Source organism: Larus michahellis, chromosome 11, assembly GCF_964199755.1.
Source record: "Larus michahellis chromosome 11, bLarMic1.1, whole genome shotgun sequence".
Taxonomy (NCBI): domain Eukaryota; kingdom Metazoa; phylum Chordata; class Aves; order Charadriiformes; family Laridae; genus Larus; species Larus michahellis.
Genome location: NC_133906.1, coordinates 11,659,218 through 11,676,798, shown reverse-complemented (window position 1 = coordinate 11,676,798; position 17,581 = coordinate 11,659,218). Strand labels below are relative to the sequence as shown.

Sequence of the window (17,581 nt, the reverse complement as noted above, 5' to 3'; positions counted from 1 at the left end):
AGTCGGGTCCCTGGGCAGCCAAGACACACTGCTCTCTGAAAGGCAAACTTGCATGTCAAGCATCTGCTGAGAACTCTCTGACTTTGGAGAAGATTTTAGTTCCCCTTTCCAAGAGGTACTGCAGAGGCAGAGCAGAGCCAGGTGCAAAAAGCCTGTGTTCTCAGCTTTGGCCAGGCCTCCAGTGTCTCTCTTCTGCATGCACAAGGCAGTAATGAACAGTCCCCCTTTCTTCAGCCTGGGCCTCTGCTGGAAATTCCCGGTCATTGAGTTTCTGAGAATTGGAGATATCTTGGATCTTAACAGACAGTGCTGCTGCCTCTCATTGTTGCTTTTCATTTATGCCCTTCCACAAGAGTTCATGTGCCTCCATGCCAGGAGTGCTGAGATGCCAGCTGCCTTGCGGGGCACACGAGAACATGTCACAGGCCCCACTCAACTTACACAAGATGATCCACCGCGGTGGCGCTGGAGGGCTAATGGGGCAGACGCAGCAGGGTAGCCCAGCGGCGCTCTCTGTCTTCTCGGGGGAGGGGCCTGGGCTCCTGCCTCCACAAGCACAACACAAGCAGGGAAGAGACGCCCCCGCCCCGGAGCGGGCTCGCTGCCCCGTGCTTGCCGGGCCGGCCGCTGCTGGAGCCGCGCTCAGAAGGAAGGCACAAGGAGCCGCATAGTTTTTGCCACTTGTGTGCGCGTTCTTGCCGTTCGTACGGGCCCTTGGGGCTGAAGATCCCGGGGCTCGCAGAGGCGCCTTTCTGCGGCGGCGGCAGCTCTCCCCCCGCCCAGCACTCGCGGCTCCCGGGAGGGGTGGCGGGGGGTCCGGGGCCGAGCGGGCCGCTGTAGGCGTGAACCCGGGCGCTGCTCCGCGCTGCCCCGCCGGGCCTCGCCCGCCGCAAAGGCCTGTGGGGCGGTGGCGGGCGCGGGCCGGAAGCGGAAGCGAGCGGCGCCCCAGGCTGCGGCGCCTCTGTGGCGGCGGGGCCGCTGGGCCGCGGCCCGGCCCTTCCGCTTCCTCCCGGGAGCCGGTGGCGGCGAGTGACGGGGCGTCCCTCCGCAGCGCTGAGGGGCGGTGCGGCCCGGCGTGGCCCATGGACCGGCACAAAGTGAAACGGCAGCGGCTGGACCGGATCTGCGAAGGTGAGGCGGGGCGGGCGGCGGCGCCGCGTGGGGCCGCGCCCGGCAGCGGCCCAGCGCCCGGGCGGCGGGGGCAGCGCGGCCACGGCGGCGCCCCTGTCGGGCTGCGGCGAGCAGGGCTGCCGGCAGCTGGCCCGGGTCCGCCGGCCGCGGGCGGGGTCCCACGGGGGACGCCGGTGCCAATGGCTGCCGGAGCTCCCCGAACGCAGGAGTTGTTCTGCTCGCTGGAGGAGGAAACAGAGCCGGTGTCTGGGCGGGCGGCGGTGGGAGGGGGGGCAGGTCAGGGGTGAGTTGGCCTGGAGCGAGTTTACAGCTGGTTTCAGGAGCCGAGAGTTAAACAGCGTGCTCCTGAACGCATCTCCTCCGTTCCCTCGTTATTGGTAAAACATGCTTTATTTTTCTTTACATAGTAGTGGCAGAAGGTGGAGTTTTTTTCCTAGCTTCATTTCCTTGTGTTTGTTTCCTGTTTATTTCTTTTGCATTTACTAACGCCTTCCTAAATACTATAGAACTTTAACAGAACTAGTGACTTGTTGGATTAGCAAATGAGGGTTCCAGAACTCTTGTCTTTCATGTAATCGCTCCTGCTGACTTTCTTAACAGGCATACGGCCTCCTATCGTGAATGGCCCAATGCCAGCGCGGCCGCTGGTTGCACTGCTGGATGGACGAGATTGCACCGTGGAGATGCCCATCTTGAAGGATGTTGCTACAGTGGCGTTTTGTGATGCTCAGTCAACTCAGGAAATCCATGAAAAGGTTCGTGAGAAAACATGCAAGCATTTGGACACAGAGGTCTGCCTCTTAGAGTAACCGAAGCAGAGATTGATTTGGACTGTTTTTTGTTGTAGGTGCTGAATGAGGCAGTAGGAGCTCTGATGTATCACACCATTACGCTTTCTCGTCAGGATCTGGAGAAATTCAAAGCCCTCAGGGTCATTGTGCGTATTGGCAGTGGCTATGACAATGTTGACATCAAATCTGCTGCAGAATTAGGTATGATGATACCATTAGGGCTCTGTTGCGATCAGAACTGAATGTGAAGTGGAACTCTGCACATGTTTTTCTGTTTTATAGCTGAGTGCATTTAAAACCTTTTATGTAAAAAAGACTTGGAGCTGCTTAGTCTCAGCAGTCATCTTTAGGAAGCTGACCAATATCGGAGCTGGTAGGTGGCTTGAAAGAAAGATTCTTGGTTCTCAGAATGCTCTGCTATAGGTGTCACTGTCTTTGCTATTGTTTGGGATTCAGAAACTGGAATACACTGTCTAGATAACTTTTGGTGAGGCAGCTTTGTGTTGTTTGTGGAGAAAGAACTGAGCAAACTGATGGCTGAAAGCAGCTTGCACGTGCTGATGCAGGATAAACTCACTGTAAATGCTCAATAAGTGAATTTTTTATATGCAGGTAGGTTCTGATTCAACACTTCACTATTGATCTGTTTAGAGCCCTAGGCATGTGAAGAGTCTTTGGATCAGGTGACAAAAAGGTGCTATTTATTAAACGTATGGCAGTGAGACTTTTGGACCTTGTAGTCTTCTAGGTGAGGTGGATCATCTAGGTACCTTGCCCCTTGTTTTTTAGGTTTGTGTCAGTGGTTTGAAACCTTTCTTAATGTAATGCATATCAGATTAAGTTTAAATCAAATGCAAGTATGTATATATAAAATTGAAATAGGCATTACAATTTTCATATCTGTAAGAACAGATAAATCGCAAATAAACGAAGAGTGCTTATTTGTCTAGTGCTTGAATTAGGTCTAAAGAGTCTTCTCATCTGAATGATTCAACTGAATAGTCTCAAGAGTTCCTGGTGAGGTCTTCGGCTCTCATCCAGCCATTACGTTTTTGGGCTGAGCTTGGAACCTAATCTGCTCTTAGGGTTCTTTCCTTAAAGTCACCATCCATGTCTTTGATTCATTCAGATTCAAAGTTTTCCCTTTCCCCCAACTCCACACTCTTTAACCCAAGGAGAAATGGGTCAGAATTCTTTCACTGTCAGACTGCTGCATGCCACTTTTGCTTTGGAGCAGAATGATGATGACCATTATGTGTGGCTGGATTTGCTTTTTCGTGGACAATTAATGATTATTTTCATGCTTAGCCAGGCCCTTTAATTCATTCTGAGGTAAGATACTATTCCTTATGTGTTCTGAATCTTCAAATCAGACCAAAGGGCTGTTGTGTGTGTTTGTGTTTTCTTATATTTAGGAATAATATTGCATGTAAACAAAAATTTGTGTCTAGCTGTGTAAGAAATTAATGCACATGCCTTGTCTGAAGTTGGATGAGATGGTAACCAGTGAGATTAAAAGAAGTTATGTTTCCCTTTCTCCCCTCCTCCTGTCATCCAAGTGGCATTATGGCATAATTGAAAAGGATTTGATAGAGAAAAGGAGTCAGATATCTGGCACTGTTTGTGGCCATTGCTCTTCTATTTCTCTTGGGAGAACGTGGTCTGAGTTTAGTTGAATCTCTCCTCTGTAACAGGCTTATGAAAGAGTGATGCATTGCTGAATTTTATGTGCCTTCAATGATTGCCTAGATTTTAATTCCTAGTTTTTAGATAGGTTGTAAACTTCTGAGGAGGAAGAGTTTCCTTGGTTTGGCAAGTGGCTAGGGTTATGTTTGGGAAGAAATAATTTTTTCATCTAGTTATTTTTATTTCTTTGTTGGTTTGTTGAATGAAGGATAGCAGCAGTCACGTTGCCAGGTCCTCCCCCCGTTTTTTTTTTTTTCAATAGACTGCTCAAGAATTACCAGATTTTGCTACATTTTTCCATCTTTCCCTTTCCTCACAGTAATTTGTGCTTCCAAGACTTTTACTCTGTTTGCATTAGTAATGTACCTGATAGTTCTAACCATGGGGTTTATGGTCCCTTGTGGTTATTCTAGAGTGGGAGTGTTATGTGTTGCTATTTTTAAGTGTAACTTCAAATGGATTTAGAGAGGTTCCTGTGGCTTCTCTCTGCGTTTAATGAGTTGGTTACTTATTGTTGCTCCTGGGGAAGCTGATGCTTGCAGTGAGCATCTGGACCATGAAAGAGCTCAACCATCTGTCTTAATTCTTCTACAGTCTGCCAGTTAATCTGTCAGGGGTATCTGTGGAATGAGTGCATCTTTTTGGATGCTGATCTTCTAAAACAGTCAGTTTCTTGCATCACTTGTGTGACCCAGTTTTCTCATTTCAGCCTGTTGTTTGGTGTTTTTTTTTTTTCTGGCAAGTGTGTCAATCAAATGGATATTTATAAGGAAAGAAAGGTATTTCCTTGGGGTTAAAAAGCTGACTGGTCAGATCTATGTTGATGTAGAATGAGCTTCTGAAATGAATCCTGTGTTTCATGGCAGTAGTTCTGGAGCACTGAATTATCTTTCAGCACTTATGCCTGAAGAGCTCTATGTTGGTTTAGCGTTGTGATGCTAAAAATCTTATATGACCTCTATGGCTTTGTAGGCATCGCAGTTTGCAACATCCCTTCCTCCTCAGTAGAGGAGACCGCTGACTCCACCCTCTGCCACATCTTGAACCTCTATCGCCGTGTTACTTGGCTACATCAGGCTATGCGGGAAGGGAATCGAGCCTCAAGTGTAGAACAGATTCGAGAGGTGGCTGGAGGCGCTGTGCGTATCCGTGGGGAGACTTTGGGCATCATCGGACTAGGTAAGTGATGGGAATTGTTAGACTGAAAAATGAACTGTGAAAGTTTTTGGGAACCTAAGAGTCACAGACTGAAAAAAGTGATAATTTTACAGCTGTTTGTTCTGAAACACACTGACTCATAAGAAATTTTAGTGCCCTATTCTGTGGTGCTGGATATCTTCATGAATTGGGTGTATGTCTCATGGGATTGGGGATTTTTTTTTTCGTATTCAAATGGCTAGAAGAATTGGCACATTCAGACAGATCTTCTCGATGTCTGTTTCCCTCTGTGCTAGGCTCTGTATCAGTAACAAAGCCACCTGAGAGGTACCAATTCCTTCTCGAGTTTCTTGTAATCAGATTATTACTGCTTCTGACTCAGGGTCCAGATTTGGTTTGAAAAACAGCTCCTTCTAGGCTAAGCTAGCTAAGCTCTGGCTATTGCATGGGGAAGGACTAGAATTAGACAAATGTGATCAGCACTGAATAACCTCCTCTGGATCCCTATGGCAGTCTTGGGGGTTTCCAGGGCTGCAGTACCTTGGTCCCTGGCAGTAAACTCCAGTGTAGGCTCCTAGTCTGCCCCAGTATCTTGTCTTTAAAGTTTGTTTTACCTTTCCTTGATGATTGTGGGTTTTCTTTTGTGAAGGCCGAGTTGGACAGGCAGTGGCTCTGCGAGCCAAGTCCTTTGGCTTCAACGTGATTTTCTATGATCCCTATCTGCCGGATGGAGTGGAGCGATCCTTGGGTTTACAACGAGTAGGAACCCTGCAGGATCTACTAATGCACAGCGATTGCATCACATTGCACTGCAGCCTGAATGAACATAACCATCACCTCATCAATGACTTCACTATTAAACAGGTGCAGCAGGAGCTTGATTTCCCCCACAGAGCACTGTGGAAATGAATGCAAACAGAAACTGCTGCTTTCACAGAGGCTGAGAGCGTGTGAATCCTGCTGCCTCTGTCGTGTGCCTCCTGCTGCCTTTGGAGGCTGGGAGCGTGTGGATCCGGGTGCCTGTGCTTTGTGCTGTATAGAATTTCATGTTAAGAGAAGAATAGGATTGGCTCTCTTTGCCAAGTAATTTCATTTATAAAGAATATTTTAGGTGATTCAATGATTTCAAATTACCTTTAAAATGCATAATCAACTCTGCTGGTTAGAGCCAGATGTGGTGTGGCTGGGACTGTGTAAGTTTCTTTACACAGCTCTGCCAAAGTCTCTCTGCCCAAGCCCACTGCAAAGTCAGTCTCGGGCTCTACTCCACTAGTCTATGAATGCTTTTCAGTGCTTTCATCAGAGGCATCTGGACGTTGTAGTCCAGTTTTGTATAGCTGGATACTTTATTCATGTCCTCTTTCTTTTTTAATGTAGTAGGATGAATATGGAGTGCAGAACTTGAGAGTTCCACTTTTGCCCTTGTTGTCTTGTGGTTTTGTTTGTTCATTTTTAAAGCAGTTTCTCAAGCATTGCTTGCAGGCATTTCCCCTGTGGTTAGCTTTGCAGTGAGAGCACTCCTAATTCTCCAGGCCTCATCTAATCACTGCAGGCTCCTGCTCATTTCCAGTAGACTTCCCAAGATTCACTTAGCTTCCATAAAAAGTCTCATTCTCAACCTACTTAATATTTTTCTTTTTCCAGATGCGCCAGGGCTGCTTCTTAGTGAACACAGCCCGGGGAGGGCTGGTAGATGAGAAGGCATTAGCACAAGCCTTGAAAGAGGGGAGAATCAGAGGAACAGCATTGGACGTGCATGAATCTGAGCCTTTCAGGTAACGTTGCACCTGCATGCCTGCTGCTGTCCTGTGACTCACTACGCTGGATGATTCTTTTGGGTTTTTTGTTGTTTGAGTTACAGTGATACCCAAGAGGACAGATAAGGTTATCACTTCTGGAGAGAAACCACTTTTTTTTTTTTCTTCTTTTTTCCTCTTACCCACAGCTTTGCTCAGGGGCCTTTAAAAGATGCACCCAATGTGATCTGCACCCCTCACACTGCCTGGTACAGTGAGCAGGCTTCCATTGAATCCAGAGAAGATGCAGCTAAAGAGATCCGCAGAGCTATTACAGGTAATGAGGAAGACTGTGCTCTGCAGCTGCTGCTGAATTAGTATTCTTTTGTTAGTTCACTGCAAGGATTATGCTGATTGTTCTGAAAACTTAGACTCAGTAACTGGTTTCTGGAACTGGAGCGTGAGTTGATAATTCTCTGTTTGCCTTTTAAGAATCTTGTAACTAATGCTGGAGTGGCACTTTCCCTCCCTTGCAAAGCCTTGGAACCTAGTACATCTTCTGAATCCTTTGCAATAATTCCTTTGATGGTTATACTGTACACCTCTTTTCTGGAGTAGTACATATTGTTTCTTGGGGAAAGTGAGGCTTGGCAATTGCAGTTTGTGGCCAATAATTTCCGCAAGATCACAGAAGTGGGAAGGAAAGATCGGTTTATTGTCTTCTCCAGAGACCAGTTGGTCAGACGAGAATCTCCCCTGCTCAGTGTTATCCTGTGGAGGTAGATGGAAAACATTTCACGCTTTCTTTCTGTATTCCTTTGTAAATGCTTCAGGGAACGAGCCCCTCCTACTTGTGTCTTGGGTTTTTTGTCATTCTTGGCGCTCTTGCAGGTCACATACCTGATGCTTTGAGGAACTGTGTTAATAAGGAGTACTTGCTGTTAGCAGCTCAGTGGTCCAGTATTGATCCTGCAACTGTCCATCCAGAACTCAACGGAGCTGCAGCGTACAGGTGAGATATGTAGGTTGTCCAAAGTTACCGCTTCCAAGCCTATCTTCCTACTGAAGTAGGTAAACATCCCCCTTTGGGTTTGAGAATTGCTTGTACCTGCAGGCAGGTATGTTTCTGTTCCTGTATACTCTGTATATGAGCTCTTTCCAGAAACTTAACAGGAGGACTTCTGAAGCTGTACTAGGATGTAACGTTTACTTGGTCATATTTAGTTCCAGCTGCATAATGGTAAATTTTTCCAAATCATTGCAAGACCTGCCCAAGAGATATCCAAATATAAGAAAGCCTGCTGGGTGCCTGAAAAGAGGTCTGGATCTTAACATTGAGAAGTTGTGCGTATCATTAGGGCTGTATGAACAAAGCACAGTTCTTATTTGTAGCCCAAGTACAGACTATTTTAAAGAGACATTGTCCAGTGGATTTGGGCAGTGGCCTAAATAGGGTGTATTTCAGTTTCTTTGTCTATTATAGACCTGCCAAGTGATTGTGGGCAGGTTGCTTCCCTTCTGTTTTTCTCCCATCTGCAAAGCAGGAAATATATTGTCTTCCCTTCACTGAGATCTGCAGAGGTTCAGACATATTTATGGAGAAAGCACAGGCAGGCAGAATGGAAGAATGGTTCATTAGCAATTCATGTGTATCACTCTCCTGTTTTTCATATTAGATCTAGCTGTTTTATTAGTTCAGCTCCTTACTTTTTCTGTCTTAGAGCCCAGTGAAGGATAACTGGCAGCTTGCACTCCTTCTGCTGACAGGGAGGGAATTTTCATCCCTTCAGGGTACCTTCATACAGTGCCTCACGCTGTTTTCCACTGGAGAAAAACTTTGCACCTGTTTTCCAAATGCTTCATATGTGACCTGAGACAATCTCTGCCTGTCTGAGAACAGGTGTCGTTTGGTATTAGGATATAACTGCTACTCTTCAGCTCTGGAGACTTTTCCTGTGTTCTATCTTGGAGCATTTCTGTTAGAAAGAGGGATTTGTATTCAGCAGGTGCCTGAGGGCACAGCTCCTTTCCCCTTGCATAACTCTATTGGACAAGCTTGTAATCTCTGTGTTTCTGTTGGGTTTAGGTTTCCTCCAGGAGTAGTGGGAGTAGCCACCCCTGGGCTACCAGAACCGCCAGTAGTGGAAGGGATTGTAGCTCATGGGATCCCGCCTGTTTCTCACTCTGCACCGCGAACCCCTTCCCCAGGAGAGACGAGCAAACTGGATGCAGACAGAGAGATTCCTGCTGACCAATAGCAGCATCTTTCTCTCCTCTCCTCTGGCAGCAGAAAAAAGTAGGAGGGTATCTCCTCCTCGGACCTTCTTTAACACCCTACAGAGACTGTTTCCTGTTCATACAGGACGGGAGAATGCATTTCATTACCGGCAAACTTTAGCTCTTGCCTTTATTTTGTAACCCTTTAGTTTTAATCTCTCAATGAATCTTTCTCCTCTGGCGCAAGGCAGCAGTGACCTTGCCTCGCCTCGAAATACTTGGTTTAACCAATGATTTTTCCTGTGTATCTGCCTCGGTTGTCTGTGGCAGGGAGCTGTTCTTGTGCACTTGAAAATAGAAGTGGAGCTGCCTGATCAGGGATGGCCCTCAGTGTTTCTAACACCAGACTTCAGTGCACACTTTTCAGTTGTGACTTGCAGCTTAAATTTAATTTGGCTGAACCTCTCTAAGTGTAGCCATGGGGAATATTAGAAAAATATTAGTGAATTGGAGAAGTTGTGACTGTTGTCTTTATTATACCCTTGGTAGAATGCAGCCTAGGCTCAGCTCTGTGTATTACTTTGCTTGTTTTAATTAAGGTTTCCTGTTAGAACAGACATAGTGCAGGCATTGCTAGTTCTTGACCATATAAAGTTTTGTCTATGCAGTACTAGGCCTGAAGTTAAAAGCAACAGTCTCAAGGCCAGCCTTGTAAATAATTCAGAAGGGATTAAAATATCATCAAATGTGTTCTGGTGGCCACCGTGTTTGTGAGGCTTCAGAATAGTTTGCCTTGGAATCTGTGTAACTTGGAGAAGGCAAGAGAATGTGGAAATGGGAAAAACTTGCACTGGAAGACAGCAAGTAGCAATAGCAGCTTCAGTTGCTGGTTCCTTACACACACTTTGGCCATGTTTATCCACAAAGTATCTATTGTGTTAGAATTCTAAACGTTGTGCTACAGATGTTTTTTTTTTTTTTTGGCATAACTGCATCAATTAGAAGACACATACCAGTCCTAGTGACACTTTCTCTGTCCTGATGGAGAAGGTGGCTTTTAAGAGTTGCCCAAATTCCCAAATTACTCTGCTTCAGCTCTGCTAGTATATACTGCATCTGCAATAGTGGGCAGGGCAAGACAGTGGGTTTTACATGATACTTTGTGATACTAAAGAACACTCTTAGTTTGTCATCTGAAGCCAAGGCAGGATTGCTGCTCTCAAGTCTTTTCCTATTTCCCAAATGATTGAATATGAATTGCTGCTTTGAGGCATACGGAGTCTTCATCAAAAGAGGTTCCACAGAAGATTTTCCTTAATTCCAAATCTTCCTTTAGTTTCATCTTGTTACGCTTCAGTTATAGCCTTTCCATGCACAAAATGTAACAATTCCTGATTGATTTGTTCATGTTGTGTGGGTATATTAAAGTAGGTGCTGCATGGGAGGCAGACAATCCCCATGTGTGGGTTTGTCTGCCTCCCTTGATTCTTCCCTTGCTTGTGTGTCTGTGACTGGAAGCTGAACAGCTGGGAACAGACTGAAAATACACCTTGAGGTTGTAGACAAAATCGTCTGTTTAGACTGTTAACAGTTTGGGAAGCTAAGGAAAGCTTTCGGAGTCGTTAAGTTTTCAGATTTTTTTACTGGTTTTAAATTTTTCTCCAATACTGCCTTCATAAATGGCTTACTGCTGATACAGTGAAGTGATTCATTCCTTTCTCCTCTGCTCCCCCACTCTCCCCCAGCAATTCAAGAAAGGAAAATAGGCAAGAAGTACACTTCAGGTGTTTCTTACAGATTTTACACTTTAACTGTTTAGCATTAGTGAGATGATATTAGTTCTCTAGTGCTGAGTGTCTTTTTTGATAAGGTATGTGTCTTGGTGAAGGTTCTTGGCTTCTGTGTTTTCATGGATGATGCTGATTCTACTTAAAATTTATATACCTCCTTGGCTGCTCAGGTTTAGCAGATCGGACTGGGACTGGTGGTAGGCACAAGTTACAGGAGAACTTTTTCTGAACAAAAGCCTAGAGCTCAGAAGCACTTTGATTGCAGCTGTTCCTAAAATAACCAGCAGCACTTTCCTGAGTTCTCTAATCTCTAGGAAATCTAAATTTTACAAGCTACTAGCTCAGAAAGCTGTTCTGACAGGCAGATGGGGAGAAGTTTTCAGGGACTGAGAGCTCGTCTTTTGTCTGTTACTACTTTAGGGAAGCAGTCTGTCAATAACTACTCTTTCCTTGTTTGCTGCTGAAAATTCCTGCCCTGCTTAGAGGTTCAGGTCTGAGACTATTTTGTGTTAAGGGGCTTCTAGTTATGAGCTTTGTGAATACAGAGGATCAGAGTACATTAACCTTGTCTCTTCTAGAGACATCTCACAATGCAAGATAGATTTATTTTTTTAAAGAGGCGGCAATTTTTTTTTTCTTCTGAACTGCAAATATTTCTATAGACCAGTCAAATAACTGAGCAGAGGAAGAGTGGAAAGATCTCATCTGGGGGACACTTGAGTTTCTCAATTCCTATTTTTGGTGCCTAGATATACTGGTGACTAGTAAGCGTAGGAATGAAATAATTGATGTCATAAGAAGTATTTCCAGTTATGGATACTAAGGAGTCGAAGCTGACAGCATTGGTAGTGGCTCTGTTCTATCCAACACTATGTAGGCTTGTGATTGGGTATGAAGGCAATTTTCCCCTTGATTAAAGCTACAGCAGAAAATGCTGAGGTAAAAATGAACCTCTATCGTGACCTGAAAGAAGGACTCCCTTTGTGCTTATAGGATTACTCTGCTTGTATGCCATTTGTACCTCTGCTTACAGACTGAACCCATTATCACCAGATGAAGGCCGTTCTGAACAGATAGCTCAAAGAAAAATTGACCTAAAGTACCCTGTGGTCTTCTCCATCCCCCCGAGTGCCAAGTCCTTTGTTAGCACACTCTCCTGTGTGATACACTGACTTGCAGCTCCCCTTCCCAAGCTTAGCACAGCATACAGAAGTGGAAGGATTTTTTTTTTTTTTTTTTTTAACGCCTTCATTCAGAACTAGTGCAGAGCTTTAATCCCAAAGAACAGAAGTCTCCCAGGGTGAGGCAGGAGTGCCCTAGCTGCACTAATCTGCTTACAGGAGGTGCTCACACTGTCCCAAGGTACATTCTGTTTGTCAGGGTCACTGCTGCTGACCAGCTTTTTTATAGAGGACTCAGAGTTTCAGAAATATATTTTTGTAGACAATGACTAAACTGTGAAACATGGAAATAAAGCATGTAAACAAAAACTTACAGCACTGTCCTCCGTACAAATGTTTTTCTCACTTCAGTTCTCTCCTGACTCGTTAGAAAATGTTTGATTACTTCTTGGATATATTTTAATAAAGTTCTCCAAAGAACATGGCTGCTGTCTATGGAAGGGGTGGCCTTAGATACAATATTGAAGGGGAGGGTTGAAAACCTCTACAGGCGAGTGTCTGCATCAGTCCTGCTTTTCTCAAATTAGGCAAGTTGGATCTTCCACACAATCGCTCCCTGGATCAGCCACTCTGGCAAATGGCTTTCTTTGGATTCCGGAGCGTGGACCACCAATCAAGGCCGGGAAGGTTGCAGCCTGGAAAAGAAGCCATCTTCAGTGGTTAAGGGACAGCTTTAGATGTAGCCTGGTGGTTAGTTATGTGAGTTCTCACAAGTTGAAATTGTGGTAACTGGTTTTGCAGCCTTTTAAGTGTGTAGTTTAAAAATACACGTAAACAGCAGTAGCTGTTGTCACCCTTTTACAGTAAGATAGTATTTGAAATTAATACACAAAATTAGCCCATGAAACTGATTTTTCTAACATATAGTAAAAGTCGGTGCAACAGAATTAGCATAGAAAAGCGCTTAGGCATTTCATACATTGAAGTTAATTCATGTTTTATGGCCTATGCTCCCTGTATTAATCATTAATGGAAGTTACAAAGCCCTTTATTATTCTTGGTGGGTTATTTGTCTAGCTGGTGCTGCGCGGCTTTGGAATATCCAGCACCGTGCTCAGGAGATGGGGTATGGGAAATGCTGGCCTGCTTTATCGTGGCAATTTCCATCTTGGAGCTGTTGGAATGGGAAGGGGACAAGGAGCACTTGGTATCTTCCACGTGGTGGTACTATTTCTGCTACATAGCTCATGTTCAACAAGGCCAAGTGCAAGGTCCTACACTTGGGTCGGGACAATCCTCATTATCAATACAGGCTGGGGGATGACGTGATAGCAGCCCTGCGGAAAAGGACTTGGGGGTACTGATGGATGAAAAGCTGGACATGAGCCAACAATGTGCACTTGCAGCCCAGAAGGCCAATCGCATCCTGGGCTGCATCAAAACAACTGTGGCCAGCAAATCCAGAGAGGTGATTCTCCCCCTCTACTCTGCTCTTGTGAGACCCCACCTGCAGTACCGTGTCCAGCTCAGGAACCCTCAGCACAAGAAGGACATGGACCTGTTGGAGTGGGTCCAGAGGAAGGCCACGAAGATGATCAAAGGCTGGAGCACCTCTCCTATGAAGACAGGCTCAGAGAGTTGGGGTTGTTCAGCCTGGAGAGGAGAAAGCTCCAGGGAGACCTTATAGCAGCCTTCCAGTCCCTGAAGGGGGCCTACAGGAAAGCTCGGGGGGGGGCTGTTTGCAAGGGCATGTAGCAATAGGACGAGGGGCAATGGTTTTAAACTAGAGCAGGGTATGTTTAGATTAGACTTTAGGAAGAAGTTCTTTACAATGAGGGTGGTGAGACACTGAAACAGGTTGTCCAGCGACGTGGTGGAGGCCCCATCCGTGGAGACATTCAAGGCCAGGCTTGATGAGGCTCTGAGCAACCTGATCTAGCTGAAGATGTCCCTGCTTACTGCAGGGGGTTGGACTAGATGACATTTATACGTCCCTTCCAACCCAACGCATTCTATGATCTTATTGTTTCAGTAAAGAAACTTCAGGCACGAGGGCGAAGCCTGGTCTTCAAAGAACGTAGTAATCGTGGATTTACCATGGCAATCACTTAGACGCAAGACATAAAGGCTCTGCTACTCTTCAGTAATGTTTCTATTGGCTCCTGTACTTATTCAAAAAAGAAAGGGAGGGGGAGGTTAGTAAAAACAGTGGCGTGCAGCACACCAAAACTGGCAGATGCTGTACAGCAGAGGAGGACAGAGCAGAGTTCTGGTGGTGTTTCTTAAGTTCTATGTCGTTCAAAATACCAAAGGCAGACCCTTTTGAACCTTCTCTTGATGTGATAATCTGTCTTAGAATCTGTTCAGTATTTTCTCTTTGTGCCACATCAGGACTAAAATCACACCATAAAGAGTAGTGGGATGAGATGATGAAATACACTTCTGAGGACAGGCACATCGTACAAACAGGTATTGCATCCCTCTAACCAGAAAGTAACAACGATGAAATGTTGTCAGCTACTTAAAACAACCTGGCGCAATCATTTGGAATAAAGGAAAGCGAAAGCAAGCAATTTGCCCCTGCTGCTGCTAATTTGGTGTCAATATGACTCTCCTCGAGTGAGGAGACAGTGCATGCACAAGAAAACAACTTATTTCCACGAGAATATCCTTGTTCTGGTATGGAGTACGGTATCTGCTCCTCACTCCAGTTTCTGTCAGTGCCACTGGGTCTTTACTGCACAAGCAGAGAGAGATGTAGAGTTGCTGGTCATTTCTGTCACAGTGCAGGATTCTCAAGTGTTTTGTGGTGTTCAAGTATGTTGAAAAGGAGCAGCTTAGGGCATTGCACTGTTCATCATGAGAACTGTTCAAATGTTCAGCTAATCTGACAGCTGCATACCATTAACGTGATTTCCTACCTTAATCACCCTTTGAATAAATGCCTTTTCAAAATCTGCCTCACAGAAAAGCAAAGCACCCAGACTTGGGATGCGCTGCTGTTATTCCAGGGCCAACAGCATTTACTCTTGCCAATCTGAAACATTCAAAACTGCAACTCCGATCTCACATCTCAAGCTGTTACCGTACTGGTTTTGTGGGTGTTTACCTCCAAAATTAGCTTAAAAGAGCCTTAATTTCTGTGATAATCTCAGATTTTCAATTTGGCGTTAACGAGAGGCCCTGCCGCGGGAAGGCCGCCTGCTTCGGCTCTCCCCTACTGACCGGCTCCGCCGCGGGGCCCGTCCATCCCGGCGGCTCCTCCGCTGCGCGACTTCTCCCGTTCCCCCCGCGGTCGCCGCGGGCCCCGTCCCGCCACCGCCCCTCAAGGCTGCGCGCGGCCGCGGGCGCGCGGGGCAGTGTGGGGTAGAGGAAGGAGGGGGTGATGCGCAGGCGAGGTGCATGCCGGGATCGGGGCGGGCGGTGCTCGGAGGCCCAGCGCGGGGCAGTCGCTTGCTCGGTGTCTCGGGGCGTCGGCGGCGATCAGTGGGCTCGGGCCGGCGGCGGAGGCGGCTCCTGCCCGTCGGGGATGGCGGACGCGGCGGCCTCCCCCGTGGGGAAGCGGCTCCTGCTGCTGCTGGCGGCGGGGCCGGGAGAGGGCGAGGCGGCGGGGCCGGAGCCGGGGCCTGCGCTGCCCTCCCGGGCCTGGCGGAGCGGCACGGTGCGGGCCATGAGCGGAGCCGTGCCCCAGGACCTGGCGGTGAGGCCCCGGCGGCGGTGGGGGGGCGGGCTGCGGGCGGCGTGGGGGCTACGGGCGGGGACGCAGCGGGCCGGGCCGCCCGCGTGGGCCTCGGCCTCTCGCCGCCGGGCGGGCCGGGGCCGGGCAGCGCTGCGCTGCGGGTGAGGGGCCGGGGTGCCGCCTCCCCCGGGCGGGCGGCTTTCCCGGGGCGCGCTGCGGGGCGGGGAGCGGCGGGCCCGGCCCGCGGCGGCGGAGCGGCCCTGGCGGCCGGCGGGTAGGGGCCGGCCCGCGGCGGGGAGCGCTGGCAGCCGCCGGGCGGGGGTTGGGAGTGACCCGGCTGCGGAACGAACGTATCTGGGAGGTTTGTGCCCTTTGGTGCCGACGGGTCTGTGTGGAAACTTGCGGGTGTTGGTCGGGGGTTGCGGGACGGCGCTCGGTGTCCTGGATCAGCCCAGATGATGCCCCTCGTTTGAAGGGGTAATTTGTAATGGGGTTCATCGACTTCATTCTGTCTTACATTTTGTTTTCAGCTGTAGGAATTTCTGCTTCCTGTAATGTCTTTAGTATTTGTTTCGTTTATTTCTAGTGTAGCTCAGTGAGGGGCTTGGGTGGAGAGTTTAAAAAGAGGTCTTGAAAGATATCTGTGCCATTTCTCTTTGCCTGGGTCAGTTCTGTGGGTATTCGCTGTAAGCGATGGCATGCTTTGGAGAGCTGATAGCCTGCTCCTGAGAACTGGGTGACCCATGTTAGGTGAAGTGAGGTTCTGTGTTCTTGAAGAGTTTTGTTAGTTCTCTTTGTGATTAGTTTTTTTAAAAATGGATGTTGTTACAATAAGTTCTTTGGGCTTCTTTGCAGAGTTCCAACTTTGGAAAGCTTCCTTGACTTCCTACAGTCATGCCGCTTTCTTTGGCCTTGTTTCAAAACTGCAGCTAGGGCTATCGGTAGGAAGTAGTTTGCTGGTTTTAGCTTTGCAAATCCTGTGCCTGCGGTTGAGAGCTGTGGTGGTGCACTCTAGCTGCTCCCTCATTTGTTTAAGGAGGAGGAAAATAAAGAGCAAGCAGAAAGGCGATCTTCAAAAGAAAAATGGTACAAGCATTTGAAACTCTGTCTGAAATATAGAAATATATTGGGGCTAACTAAGACCTGGTCTGGAGGACTACTCGTGTAGCAGACTGCATTTGACATATGTATCATCCATAATGCTATTGTGTTATGGAATCATCCATCCCAAATATGTCTATGATGTAACAAATTATTGGTGTGCCTGATCTTATTACTGTCTCGGTGGAAGGACTGCCTGGTGGAGTGTTGTGCACTTTCTTTTGTGTCTGTGGATCTCCGTCCAGTAAAAGCTAGTCAGTTGTTTCCTGGTTAGTCTTTGCTGTCCAACCATGTGACACCTGTTAGACTACTCTAACAAAATAAAAATCAACTTCTGTACTTGATAGCATGGGAAGAATAGGATTTTTTTGGTGTGAATTCATTACCTTCGTTCAGCACTGCAGTTCTCACCCCAGTTCCTTTCATCAATAACCTTCCCCTTGGCACAGTATCAGTGATGCAGCTGTCTCTAAACAGTATATTCTCCAAATCTGTACTCTTAAATGTGAACTGTGTATAATACTCAAGGTGAATTTTTGAGAGTTCTGTAATGTGGAATATTTTGTGTTGCCATGGAACTTTCCATGCATAATGAACACTGCTTTGACAATGATAATGATGTACTATCAGAAAAATAAGTCGTCTTTTTAAACTCATTCTGCCAGAAGAAGTGACGAGTTGGCATCAAGCAGTCAACCACAGTTTAGGAAATACTCATCTGAGGTAAACTAATAATGTGGACTAAGTCTGAAAAAGGCTAGAAAAAAAGATATTCTACCCTTTGGGTTACTGAAGTCTGTGCTTTCTCATGGTTTCCTGTAAGGATGGTTTCTCTTACGAGCCTGTAGTCTGACGCTGGGATTTTTCAAAGCAGAAAACTCAGGAATAGACTAGAAGTGTAGAACTCGTACCGTTTCAGAAAGCAGCTGAAATAGCTTGCTTCCCTGCCCCTCCCCCCCCAATATTGGATTGTAGGAAACTGTTACTTTTTCTGGTGGGGTAAAGCCTCTGAAAGGTTTTGCCTTTTTTTTTTTCCCGGTGTAAATTTGGTTATAGAGAGTAGCTCTTAAATATTGTTAATTTGATAAAATGTGGAATAATCTAATTATGTCTAGTCCGCAAAAACATATATAATGGTCAGTCCTAGTTGTGCCCTCTCCACAGCACCCAG

General features: G+C 46.8%; 2 protein-coding genes across 5 annotated transcripts in view; both read left to right on the top strand.

Annotated features, from left to right (window-relative positions):
• The first annotated feature begins 929 nt into the window (after positions 1-929).
• Positions 930-14,197, top strand: LOC141750048 (C-terminal-binding protein 2-like). Of its 3 annotated transcripts, XM_074604494.1 has the most exons (10): positions 955-1,131; positions 1,732-1,886; positions 1,979-2,068; positions 2,205-2,295; positions 4,581-4,787; positions 5,416-5,630; positions 6,411-6,541; positions 6,712-6,839; positions 7,394-7,514; positions 8,589-12,003. In XM_074604494.1, the coding sequence occupies exons 1-10, from the start codon at positions 1,083-1,085 to the stop codon at positions 8,758-8,760; spliced, it is 1,359 nt and encodes a 452-aa protein (XP_074460595.1). In that variant the 5' UTR covers positions 955-1,082; the 3' UTR covers positions 8,761-12,003. The 3 variants fall into 3 exon arrangements, with proteins under 3 accessions (XP_074460592.1, XP_074460593.1, XP_074460595.1); XM_074604491.1 differs by lacking the exons at positions 2,205-2,295; positions 8,589-12,003 and adding an exon at positions 12,218-14,197 and having other exon boundaries at positions 930-1,131; positions 1,979-2,123; XM_074604492.1 differs by lacking the exon at positions 2,205-2,295 and having other exon boundaries at positions 931-1,131; positions 1,979-2,123; positions 8,589-12,112.
• An 836-nt stretch (positions 14,198-15,033) lies between these two features.
• The window catches only part of KDM3B (lysine demethylase 3B), a 64,301-nt gene continuing 61,753 nt past the window's right edge, over positions 15,034-17,581 (top strand). For both annotated transcript variants that reach the window (XR_012589548.1, XM_074604490.1), the window contains exon 1: positions 15,034-15,330. Coding sequence is in view for 1 of the 2 variants with exons in the window: in XM_074604490.1 (XP_074460591.1) it covers positions 15,160-15,330 (171 nt within the window). In the remaining variant the exon portion in view is untranslated. The remainder of the gene's footprint in view (positions 15,331-17,581) is intronic.